Below are 12,461 nucleotides of genomic sequence, written 5' to 3'. Positions count from 1 at the left end.
CATAGGTAGGACTTTCTAAATCTGACATCAGCTCCTAATGAAACAAGGTCAACAATCAGTAAGTGGGACCACAGTAGTCCCATTTAATTTAGTTTAAACTAAAATTCAACAAGGAAGTGAGGAGGAAACCCCCTGAGCGCTACACATCCAACAGAGGAGTGTTAGTGTCCAGAATATACAAAGAAATAAGAAAACAAAGAAACAAGAAAATAAATGACCTAATAAAAAGAAGGGCCATGGATCTGAAAAAGAGTCCTCAAAGAAATAAAAATGTCTAAGAAGCACCTTAAAGTGCTCAATATCCTTAGTAATTATAGAAGTGTAGATAAAAAGCACTAAGATTCCATCTTATCCCAGTCAAACTGGCAAAGATCAAGAGAACAAAGGACACAAAATACTAGCAAAGATGTGGAGAAAGGGGACCAATTATTCAGTGCTGGTCTGAACGCAAACTTGTGCAACCATTATGGAAAGCAGTATGGAGAGCTGTTAAAAAACTGAAAGTGAATCTACCATAAGATCAGGTAATACCACTCCTTGCCATACACCAAAAGGACTCATCCTACTGTAGAGATCCCTGTACAGCCATGTTTGTTGCTTCTCTCTTCACGATAGCTAAGAAATGGAAACAACCTGAATGTCTCTCAGCTGATGAATGGATAATGAATATGTGGTACATTTGCAAAATGGAGTTCTACTCAGCAGTAAGAAAAGATGAAATCATGAAATGTTCATGTTAATGGATAGAACTAGACATTTTACTAAGTGAAGTAACACAAACTCAGAAGAGCAAGTGATATATGTTCTTCTTCATTTGTGGATTGTTGCTCCAGACCCTTATATGTGAAAAAAAATATATATATATATATCCTGATGTAATAGCCAGAGCCAGAAAAATTGAAAGGAAACATGGAGATAATGGGAAAGAAAGAGCCACAAAGTCAGGGTACTAGGGAACAAGTGTTACCAGGGGTGGTAGGTAGGAAAAGGGAGAGTGTTCAACAGAGAGAAGAGTAAGGGACATGCAGGATTCCAAGGTTGAGAGGGAGGAGGGAACTCAGGAGAGGGCAGATGGTAGGAGGCGGGTGTTATTGGGGGGAGGGTGGAGATAATGGGGGTGCTTGAACTGGAGGTGGAGGATAGATGAATGGAGCTTGGATGGTGTGGGAAGCCAGAGGGAAATGTGTTGGCTTGGGAAACGCCTGAGAAATATGAATATAGTGTATGAACATTAGTGTATATGTATACCTGGGTGATGTATGGCAAAACACACAGTGCCAGACAGGAGAGACGGCCATTGAGTGATTGGTCAGAGTAGTCCAAGACAGTCCCAAAACAACACAGATTGTTGCTGGAGTCCGTGGTTATCTCCCAGGACCTGAAGGTAAGACCCTATTGCTGAAGACAGGACATATTTCAGACATAGGACTTGGAGGAATTTAGCAGGAACTGACCTGGAATCCTTTTACCTGAAGTTTAACTCTCATAGTTCTAGAGGATTCTATGCAAACTGCTAAGGGAGAAAATCAATCAGTATTCAAACCTAGCCCTTAAGAGTAATAACTAGAACAAGTAGCACAGCAAGCTACCTGTATTGGTACAATAGTGTCACTATTATCTGTGAGGTAATAAGTGCTATCTAACTGCACTTATAGCCCACTCAATGGGAGTGAACTCATGGGTGGTACTGCAAGCACAGTCAAATATACATGGCTGGAGAGGTCATAAACCCAATCTCTGTCATATCAGACAATTGAAATTTCTTAGCATGTGATAAATATGGGTTCTTATACTTATAGACAATTAAATAGTACACAACTTGTTTCCTCTTTTGTTGGGAGGACCCCCCCAACACACACACTCAGAGTTTTCCAGTCCTGATGTGGATTGACAAACTGACATAAGGCATCCAGTTTGGATTTTGTATAGTTTATATGACATTTGGGAGGGGTGACTTATAAAAAATACATTCTTATAGGCTTTTCCTTTTCCATACTTGAAATGTGTTCTCTCTCTCTCTCTCTCTCTCTCTCTCTCTCTCTTTCTGTCTCTCTCTCTCAGCATTTGACTGTGCTCAATATAGCATTGGCTCCACATCTTTTTCCAGTGTGCTCTGAGTTGCCCATGTTTGCCTGCCTTTGGCAGCTCCCTAAATGACCCCAACTCTTCCTCTTTTTTCCCAGTGTGCTCCTCTTTTCTCTGCATCTCGTTTCCTTAGACGACACATTCACCCAACATTCTACCCCTTTCTCTGGCTCTTACAATCTTTCTGACAATCTTCTACAAGTGTTCCTGAGCCTTGGAGAGGTTCACAGATGATTTCTTTTTCCTTTCATTGTGGTGAGATATTGAATTCCTGGCCTCTCCAACATTCTTCTTCAAGATGTGGCCACAGATCCATCTCAGTGGTCTCTCTTGTCCTTCCTACTATAAAGACAAACGGAAGGAAGCAGACACATCTAAGCAAACATGGGTGAAAATACAAATGCTTAGAAGATGTCCCAGTAGGTGTACCATATTCATTAAACAGTATGTGCAACGGCTTCTGTGCTGGGGCATATAGCCTTCCCTGACACGGGGGTTGGTCAGGTCCACAGCACCAGCACCAGATGTGTGTTCAACACCTAGGAGCAGGCCTTATCTAATTAGAAATTTTTCAGTTGTATGTATCTTAGTCTAGCCATTACTGCACTAGCAGGTATTACTTGGAAAAGTCCATAGTGTGCAGCATGCCGGGTTCATTGTTGAGAAAATCAAAGGGGATCCAAAACCCCAACCATCTGCATAGCACCTTCTGGCACTTTGAAAGCCATCCATCCAGTGCCATGGAGATTCTAGCTTTGTCTTGGCTCTGTTTATTCTTCTCCTGTGCTCACGTCATGTAGTGTCTTCAGCTACATGGCCTTACCAACCTCTCTAGTGTAAAACCAACATTAGTGCTAATAGCCTTGGTTAATTTGAGGACCTCTAGGATCTCTCTGACCAACAGCTCATGGGGGTCAACCCACCCCTGATATTGTAGTTTTTCTTAGGGGTTGTACAGTTTTGGGAGCCTCAGTTTTCATTTTACCCAACCATAAAACTCCCAAGAATTGTACAGCTATAGCTGGACTTTGTTTCTTCAGGTATCTTTCAAATGGGTTTCACATCTGAAAAACATTCAAAGGTTAGCATCATATATTAAATCAGTCATAGATCAGGTCTAACATAGCATGGAAAGTTTTTACCCATTTGTATTAATTGCTTTCTCCATAGATCTCTGTTAGGTACCATAGCAAGGGTAAGAAGCATTAATTTGATTCATTCTTTATTATCATTAGTTATCCCTTTGGAGTCATTCTGCATTTTGGGGACTTTACATGGAGTCTCTTTGTATTTTCTTATCCTTGATATATTTTCAGGTTCTGGCTCAAGTTGCCTGACCCTGTACTGGGCTAAGGAGGCAGAGGGCCTCTCTTCTCCCTGCTGTACGAGTTGCTTGCCTGAATCAGGCAGGCCCTGAGTCTGCTTCCTTGGTGTAGCCATAGCTGCTGCCTTTCCATTGACCATACAGGCATGTTTGTTTTACATGCTGGTTTGAGTCACTTAGATATGCCAAAGCCTCCCTCACTTTACAAAGATCCTGTCCCATTAAAAGATTTAGTAAAAGCATTGAAGTTCTATACCATTCTTGAGATCCCAGGTGAATTAAGCTTTCCTTTATATCTCTGGTAAACACAACCCTATCCAGTCCAGTGAACTAGGCATTACATATTGCTTTTCTCAGTCCTAGTTGTCTCAGTAATGCCTGTCCCTCCTTTATAGTACTCCAGCCCCAGCTAATCATGGGCATCTCCATTGGTGATGAGGTGTCTTTAATACCTTGCACAAACCATTTGTTCCACAAAATTATCTCCTTCTCACTCTCTGTTTGACCCGCCCTCAGTCTCTTCAGGGTCTCATTCTCCTGGCACTGGTAGACAAACCACATAACACATCTTTATCTGAATTCTGCATAGTTTTTACCATTGAGGGTGGGAGAGTGACTTACAAAGAAATTAACACCCAGTGCCCAGCTCTGTGATGCCATTCTGGATCCCTTTTGCCCATGGTCTGCTTCATCCTGTGTCCCACATGCCCACTCGTCCCATGGAGTTCAGTGCTGGGTCCACAGGGTCCATGCAAGGTGCCCCTGCACCCCATGGGGTCTAGGACAGGCTGTCTCACCTGATCCCTGTTCTCCACTTCCCTGAATGGCACCAATTACCCCTTCTTTCATTCCAATCTCTCACCATGCTAGGCTTCACCATTCTTCCCAGGGTGCCCTGCATTCACTCATGGCTCTTCAGAGGAAGCCCAAGAGGAATAAGTCATTTTCAGGCTACACTCCACCTGCTTTCCTCCACTCTTACAATCTTTCTGCCAATCTTCCACAAAAGTCCCTGAGCCTCAGAGGGGGTGACAGATGTAGGACAATCTCTCTTGTATCATGGTGAGATAGTGACTTCTTGGGCCTCCCCATTGTTCACCCTCAAGCTGTGGCCATTGATCTATCTCGGTGGTGTTTCTTCTGCTATAAAGTCAAATGGAAAGAAGTAGACACATCTAAAAAACATGAATGTAAATACAAATGTCTAGAGGGTATTCCAGTAGATGTACTATATTCATTAAACAGTATTCTTGAAATGGCTTCCCCAGTAGGGCCTGTAGCCTTTCTCGACACAGGGGGTTGGCCTGGTCTACAGCACCAGATGTGTCTTCCACTCCTAAGATCGGGTCTTACCCAACTGGAAAATTTTCAGTTATATGTATATTAGTTGAGCCATTATTGCACTTGCACACATTGCTTGGCATGTCCATAGTGTGCAGCACACAGGGGCCATTGCTGAGTAGAATCATAGGGGATCCTTTCTTCCCCAACCATCTGCATAGCACATTCTGGCACTATGAACATCATCCATCCAGTGGCATGGAGTTTTTGGCTCAATCTCAGCTCCATCATTTCTTTTCCTTGGACGCTCACATCTTGCAATGTCTTCAGTAACATGGCATTACTGATTTATAGTGGACAAACGACATTAGTAGCAATAAACTTGGTGAATTTGAGGACTTCTAGGATCTCTCTTTGACCAACAGCTCATATCGGGGCAACCACCCTCGTACTGTAGATTTTCTTAACAGTTGTGTAGTTTGGGAACCTCTGTTTTTATCTTACCCAACCATAAAACTCCCAAGAATCTTACAGCTATAGCTGGTCATTGTTTCTTCCAATATCTTTCAAATGGGTTTCACATCTGTAAAACACTCAAAGGAAGATTAACATCATATCAGAGACAAGGACTAACACAGCATGGAAAGGTTTTATCCATTTGTATTAACTGTTTTCTCCATAGATCTTTGTTAGGTACCAAAGCATGGGTAAGAGGCATTAATTTGGTGAATTCTTTACTATTTTTAGTTATCACTTGGGAGTCATTCCACATCCTGGGGATCTTGCATAGAGTCCCTTTTTATTCTTTTATCTTTGATACACTTACAGGTGTTGGTTCCAGTTGCCTGACCCTGCACTGGGCTAAGGAGGCAGGGGGTTTCCTTGTTCTCACTGTACCTGTTGGTTCCCTGGGTCTGCCCCCTTACTGTATCCATATCTGTCATCTCTCTATTGACCATACCTGGTTGCTGGGGAAGGTCTTGGTGGGAAAAACTGCCTCCACCCCTAGTATAGCATTTATCAGGAGAGAAATGCATCTTATTCAATTTTGGGTGATTTTTTAAACCACCTCTAGATACAGTACTGTTAACTCTTTTTGCTTTTTGCATCAAGGTTGTTGAATCAGAGGGGCAGTGATATCTACTATTGTTTAGCTTGTTTCTGTTTGCATTACTATCTGTCTTTTTCCTTGGGTCCTTTGCCTCCTGGTCCCCTAATTTTACACAAGTTAAAGTCTCCTGATTTTTCTCTCGCTTAAGCTCTGAGGCTGAGACTGAATTTGCCAGTAGCTCCTTAGCCTTCTCAGCCTCCTCTAAAGCTGTTGCTCTGGCAGTGGACAAATCCTTAATTAGGCACAAAAGTGACCAGATTGCCTCTCTGGATTCCTCTCTGTGTCCAAGACTTGTAAATATTTTTCTAGGCTCCCTATAGTCCTCAGGAGTTTTCAGACACATGTGGCATCAGACCCCATTTTTTCAAGCAACTGAGCTATTTTCTCACATTTACAGGACAACTGTGGCCCAGGAATTCTCCCCTTTGAGGCCATCCATATCCATGTGCCTTGCATCTTTTTAGTTACATATTTTATGATCCATTGTATAATGTATGTGACCGCAGATAACCCCATTAAGCATATGGTGTTTGGCCACCATCCTTCTGGGTTCCTGCCAACATCCCCTGGATGGGTCATGTTACCTCACAGGACACCTTGAAGCACCAATCTCTGCTCTTCTGGATTTGGGGGGTCTGAACCCGGCTCCCTTTCAATCACCTTTCCAGATGTTGCTGGCACTGTGATACTTTCCAAGGCCCATATCTCCATGTTTTTCCTGGACTACTGTGGTTCATCTATCAAGCCATACGACACCATTTTGTTCACTAAATTTTTCCCTTTTTACTGGGAGACCGTCCTCCCCACTCAGGGTCTCCTGGTCCTGAGTTGTGGATTGACAAACCAATATGAGGCATTTTATTTGAATTTCACATAGTTAATATGACATTTGGGAGAGGGTGACTTACAAAAGTTGGATTCTTATGGGCTTTTCCTTTTCCATATTTGAAATGTAAATCGGTCTTCTGCCCCAGTCTTCTCTTGCTCGGCATTCACCTGTACTCAATATGGCAGTGGCTCCACACCTTTTCCCCAGTGTGCTTCAAGTCCCCCATGATTTCCTGCTATTCTCCACTCCCAACATGGTGCCAACTCCTCCTCCTTTTTACCTGGGTGCTTCACTTCTCTCTGGGTCTCTATACCCACCCTCTTTTCCTCAGAGGACACATTCACCCAACGCCACTCATCAGGGAGGCTTCTTTTTGCAACAGATGGAGGCTACTGCAGATTTCCACAACTGGTCATACACAGAGAATCTATGTCTGAGAGATGCCCAGTCCTAGGTGACATATCTTCAGTAGGTCCTCTACACCTAAGGGTCATGGATAATAGCAGAATGTGTTATATAAAGAAAACTATTGCATCCCTCAACTCTCGCTAGCAAAGCTTCCTTATACAACAGAGTGTGATGCACACAGAAGGATTCAACTGGCCAAGTTTTAGAGAATAAGAGACTGTAGAGTGTGTGTCCCTGGACCAGATTCCTATGCTCCACCTCACTCAACCACTGCTCAAAGACCATTGTAGAAGAGGGGAAGGATATATTGTAAGATCCAGGATTGGCACTGAAGGACATCTGGGTACGAATGCTTGACCGTATAGGGCTTAATATGTATGGTGAACTTCATGTCTGGTGGGTATGGGATGCATAGGTGGAGGAGCGTGTCTATGTTAGAGTAAGAACTGTTGTATAAAATATACAAAAGCTGAATAAAATATATATTTTTAAAAGTACTTGGTTACCTCCACTGCAGTTATGCCAACATTGCACCAGTACTCACACCTTGCTTGGCAGGAAAGCATTGTAGCATGCATGTTGCAGCACCTGGTAAGATGGTTCACGTCTTGACTATTCCAATAGCCTTCCAAGCAACTTCCCATCCAATGAGTGCTGGCCAATAAGGAGAGTTTGCTGGTAGTTTGAAATTGATGTCTCTATGCTCAGCAATCTATGTGCTCTGTGCCTTTACAAATAGTCACCACCAAGTTATGGTACATTTGTTTAACTACTTTATTATTTTTAAAAGTATATTAAGAATATTTTTAATTTGTTTACAAACTAATATAATTTCATGATATTTCCTCATACAGACTTAGTTTTGGTCAACTGCCTCCATATCCCTCCTTTTCTCTCATTCCCTTGATCCTATACTAGGTTATATATTTAATCACCAGTATTTTCTCCCTTTTCCTTCATATATATCACCTCTTATAATATTTTTAAATGGTAATTCAAGATCATGGGCTTCCATAGAGTTTCCATACATCCTTATTTTAGCTAGCCCTTCCCTTCTGCTTTCTTTCTCTATCCTGTCAGCCCACTCACTGCTTGAACATTTATACCCTCCGTAGCCCACTTCTACTTTCCCTTTACCTCTAGTCTACTATCCTTCACCCATAAATGAATCTGCCCCCACTGGCCTCGTTCTCCTTTCATGGTTTCCATGTGTGCATTCAAACACACAAAACAGAGCCTAGGAGCTTCATATGAAAGAAAGTTTGTGGCATCTGTCCTGAGAATTTTCTGCTCCGTTCCACAGCCCGTTTTTAATTGGGGTGTTTGTTTTTGCTAATGTTTAGGTTTTTGAGTTCTTAGTAAATCACAGACAGTAATCTTTTGTTGGAAGGTTAGCTGGCAACGATTTTTGCCCACTTTCTGCCTTGTGCGTGTACTAATTTTACATTTTCTTTTGTTGCACAGAATCTCTTAATTTTGCTGAAATCCTGTTTGTCAATTATTTATTGCACTACTGAAGTCCTACCCAGAGTTCTTACTTGTGCTTATAATTGAATTCTACTTACTACTTTTTCCTGTAGTAGCTTTAGAATTTTATATCAGGTGTGTGGAATGAGTTTCCCATGGCACCACAGAGGGGCATAATCAGAGGAAGCATCCTGGCACCTGAGGCCGTACAAACCAGAGTACTGGGAAAGGTTGAGAGAGGAAGGGCCTGGAGGCGAACTTCCACAGGTTCCCAAAAGGACAATAAACAGAGTTTGGGGGAGTTCTTAAGGATGAGAGAGCAGGAGAAGGAGGTGCAGCAGAATAGGATTTGGAGAATAATCAGGAGAGACCTGGGGAAGAAACACACGGTGGAAGATTGGAGGAAGGCTGGGGCTTATGGATTTATGAGTGGAGAGGGCATAGGTGGAAGAGGCACAAGGTCCCTCCCTGTGTCTTCAGGCCATATCAGCAACCACAGGATCTCCACTAGGGTGCAGGTGAGTCTTTGGTGTATATTTTAGAAATTTTTATTGGATTTTTGAGAATTTCATACAATATATTTTGTTTGTATTTAGATCCAATCCCATACCTGCATCCCTTGCCACTCCCTCCAACAAATTTATTGTGAATATTTTATTATATATATATATATGGCCTTGTGTTTCCAATGCCATTCAGTCAGTGTAGGTTCATCCCCAGGGCATTGATGATCTTACCAAGAGTATCACCCTTAAAGGAAATGAGTGAATCTTGGGGGCTGGGAAACCTAGAGGGAAAAATGATGCCCGAGAATCCCTATGAGAAATGCACAGAGTGTCTGAACATTAATGCATATGTACACCTGGGAGCTGCTTGGTAGGGAATGCCTTGCCAGATAGAAGAGACCTCCCGTAGGGTGACAAACATGCTGTACAGCAATCATCAAAGAAGCTTCTTTTTGGGACAAATGGAGGCTACTGCGGAGTTGCACACCTGCAACAGAGCACATACACTTGGGAGACACCCAGTACTAGGAGACACATTTGCTGTCAAATTTCTACAACAAAGGCTCATGGAACATAGTGGAATAGGGGGTAAAGAGAGGGCTAATGCACTCCTCAACTCTCACCTATTAGTCTCCCATGTGCATCAGAGTGTGATGCACACAGAAGACCATAATTTGCCATGTTCTGGACAATAAGAGACTGTAGCGTATAGGATGGCACTCCTCTTTGGAACATCACCCAGCCATGGCTCAGGGACCATTGTGAAACAGGAGGCAGAAAGATTGTAAGAGCCAGGGCATGTTCATGAATATACGGAGGTGGAGGCTTCCAGGCCACTGCAGGGTAGCTGATGTGAGCCTGCAGTGGTGGTGGCATCGAGCATGGAACCCATGTCAGCTCAACTAAACAAGAGCCCAAAGGGGAGGTAAGAAATAGGTGTCACGCCAGCACTAGATTGAGAACTATTTGAGATTGATTACTGCTGGATGAGGGAGAGTATGACTTTCATACGACCACTGAATGGGCTGACTAGACTCCAGTGGACACATTTACACTGAAGCACATTTGGATACAGACACCTGAATGAATAGGACTCAGCATGTATGGAAGAGTGCATAGGGTTCCTTTGGGGGATGGGGGAGGCTTGGATGGGGGACGGGGTCTGAATTTGAGTGGGAAATGTCTGAAATTTTAAAAACTTAATTAAAAAAAGAAAACAGAATGAATCTCCCTGTCTCGGCAGTCATCAGTCACCCATAGCTCCTCAGCTAGGGTTGGGGCTTCTTACACACTTTTCCATGTCTAGGCTGGAATTTTGTCTGACTTGTGCTTATGTAGGATTTGTGCATGCTGTCCCCATTGCTGTCAGTTCATATGAGTAACTGACCAGCTGTCTGCAAACTCTGTTTCCTTGTGGTCATTCATCTTCTCTCTTAAAATCCTTCTGCCTCCTCTATCTCAATGATTCCTCAGCCTTGAGGGGCAGAAGTTTCAAATAAGTGTTCTATTCATGGATAAGCAATCTACAGCCTCTTATTATCTGTACATTGGCCAGTTACAGTTCTCCGTGATAATCACTATCTGCTGCATAAAGATGCTTTTATTGTGAGATCTGAGCTCCATTAATTAAGACATGTCTGTGAAAGCTTCCAGATCTGGGGGTCCATAAATAACAGAGAGAGATGGGGGTTATCTTGAAGGAAGAGTGATAGGTGAAGAAGCTCAGGGTCCCAGACAGATGTCCAGCCCCCAAATTAATTTTTTAATTGCTGAATTTGATCATGATGCTGAAGAACATGTTCTATTACTTTTGTTTGCATGACTTAAAGTTTAGCTTTGAAAAAATAACTGTTTGATTACATTCTGCCTCATGTAGTAAGTGAACAGGCATAAAACCAAATTCCGTCATAACCCTGTAACAAATGCATCCTAGCACACTTTGTATTCTTTGTCATACTTGAAGGATGTAAATGTTATGTTTTATGATTTCATTGTTTCATTAATTAATTGACCTCACTTAAAGTATAAATCTTAGAGAAATATAATTATCATGTGCAGATGACAATTTAAAATGTGTTTTGAATTCTCAAAGGTAGATCTAATTGTTGCTTGATTAATATATTTGACAAGTACGTTTATGGAACATTTGAACTGCGTTGATGTGAAGATGTCTGATCATTGCCTAGCATGTAACACCCACTTTATGGAGTACTGAAATCTCAAGAATTAGCTATGTAAAATAAGGCTATGAATCTGAGTCAGAATATATTTCAGGAGTCTCCATAGATGCTAATAACTAATTTTATGAATAAGCTGCAAGACTGAAAATAGAATAACTAAGAGATATAATATTAGATTGCACTTATTTACTAATTTAGTATATGTTATAGTTTCATGTCAGTTTAGTTGATGAAACCCAAATATCAGCCACTTTTTTCTTTTAAAAAGTTTGACGATGTGAATCATATATATGTATCAGTAACAGAACAAAGCAAGTTACAGTAATAGCTCCACTGTCGATATTTACCAAAACCTCCAAACAATAGGTATCTAGGCAGGCAAGTTTGATTATCAGTGGTATGTCACAGAAGAAATTGTCTATTTCCCTGGGGCCAAAGAAAGGAAGTTGCATATTTGGTACAAGTTGAACTATAGAATGCACAAAGCCAACTACCCAGGAAGTTACCCCCAGGCCAGTGCACCTTTGAAGGCCCATAATTGTAGAGTAGTGGAGTGGCTTGCAAATGGCTACATAGCAGTCATAGGCCATGACCACCAGAAGCACCATCTCTCCCCCTCCAACAAAATGCACGAAGAGAATCTGGCACATGCAGCCTTCGAAGGAAATGTCTTTGTTCTCTGTGAGAAAGTCTTTGATCATCTTAGGAGTGGTGACTGAGGAAAGCCACATATCAACAAAGGACAGGTTGGCTAAGAAGAAGTACATGGGGGAGTGGAGATGGGAGTCAGTGAGGACTAAAATCATGATGACCATATTTCCAATTATAGTGGTGACATAAACAACCAGAAATAGCATGAACAGTAAGACCTGAGCATCCTGTGAGTGGCCAAGTCCCAGAAGCACAAATTCTGGCACTGCAGACTGATTAACTTCCTTCATCCATTTTGTTCTGTGGTTCCCCTGAAATAACCTGAAAAATGGTTGATTAATTGGAGGAAAGTGAAGCTTTTTGAATCTGAAATACACTGAAGTTTAAATTCTCTATCTGAAACTGAAAACTATAATTGCAAGAAGATGTCCTTGACCAAATCTAAATAACATTATGTTCTGAAAGTTAAGTAATATTAATATACCAAGAAAACAATATAAGATTACTATGAGAAAGAATTGTTAGAAATGTACTCTCACAAATAAGACAAATCAGGGTAGTACATTAACAGTTAAAAAATAACCACCTTCAGTTGGAAGCCAGCTTCTTTCCAGGAGGA

At 41.8% G+C, this 12,461-nt stretch overlaps 1 protein-coding gene across 1 annotated transcript; it reads right to left on the bottom strand.

Annotated features, from left to right (window-relative positions):
- Positions 1-11,451: 11,451 nt before the first annotated feature.
- On the bottom strand, positions 11,452-12,132 carry LOC103733679 (olfactory receptor 4K3-like). The gene has a single exon (XM_008832573.1). It carries the CDS (start codon positions 12,130-12,132, stop codon positions 11,452-11,454), a length of 681 nt encoding a protein of 226 aa, XP_008830795.1.
- Between the last annotated feature and the right edge of the window lie 329 nt (positions 12,133-12,461).

Source organism: Nannospalax galili, unplaced genomic scaffold (genome assembly GCF_000622305.1).
Source record: "Nannospalax galili isolate Female #2095 unplaced genomic scaffold, S.galili_v1.0 scaffold196, whole genome shotgun sequence".
NCBI lineage: Eukaryota > Metazoa > Chordata > Mammalia > Rodentia > Spalacidae > Nannospalax > Nannospalax galili.
The sequence above is the reverse complement of the archived record's forward strand: the minus strand, read 5'-3'. Positions and strand labels throughout refer to the sequence as shown.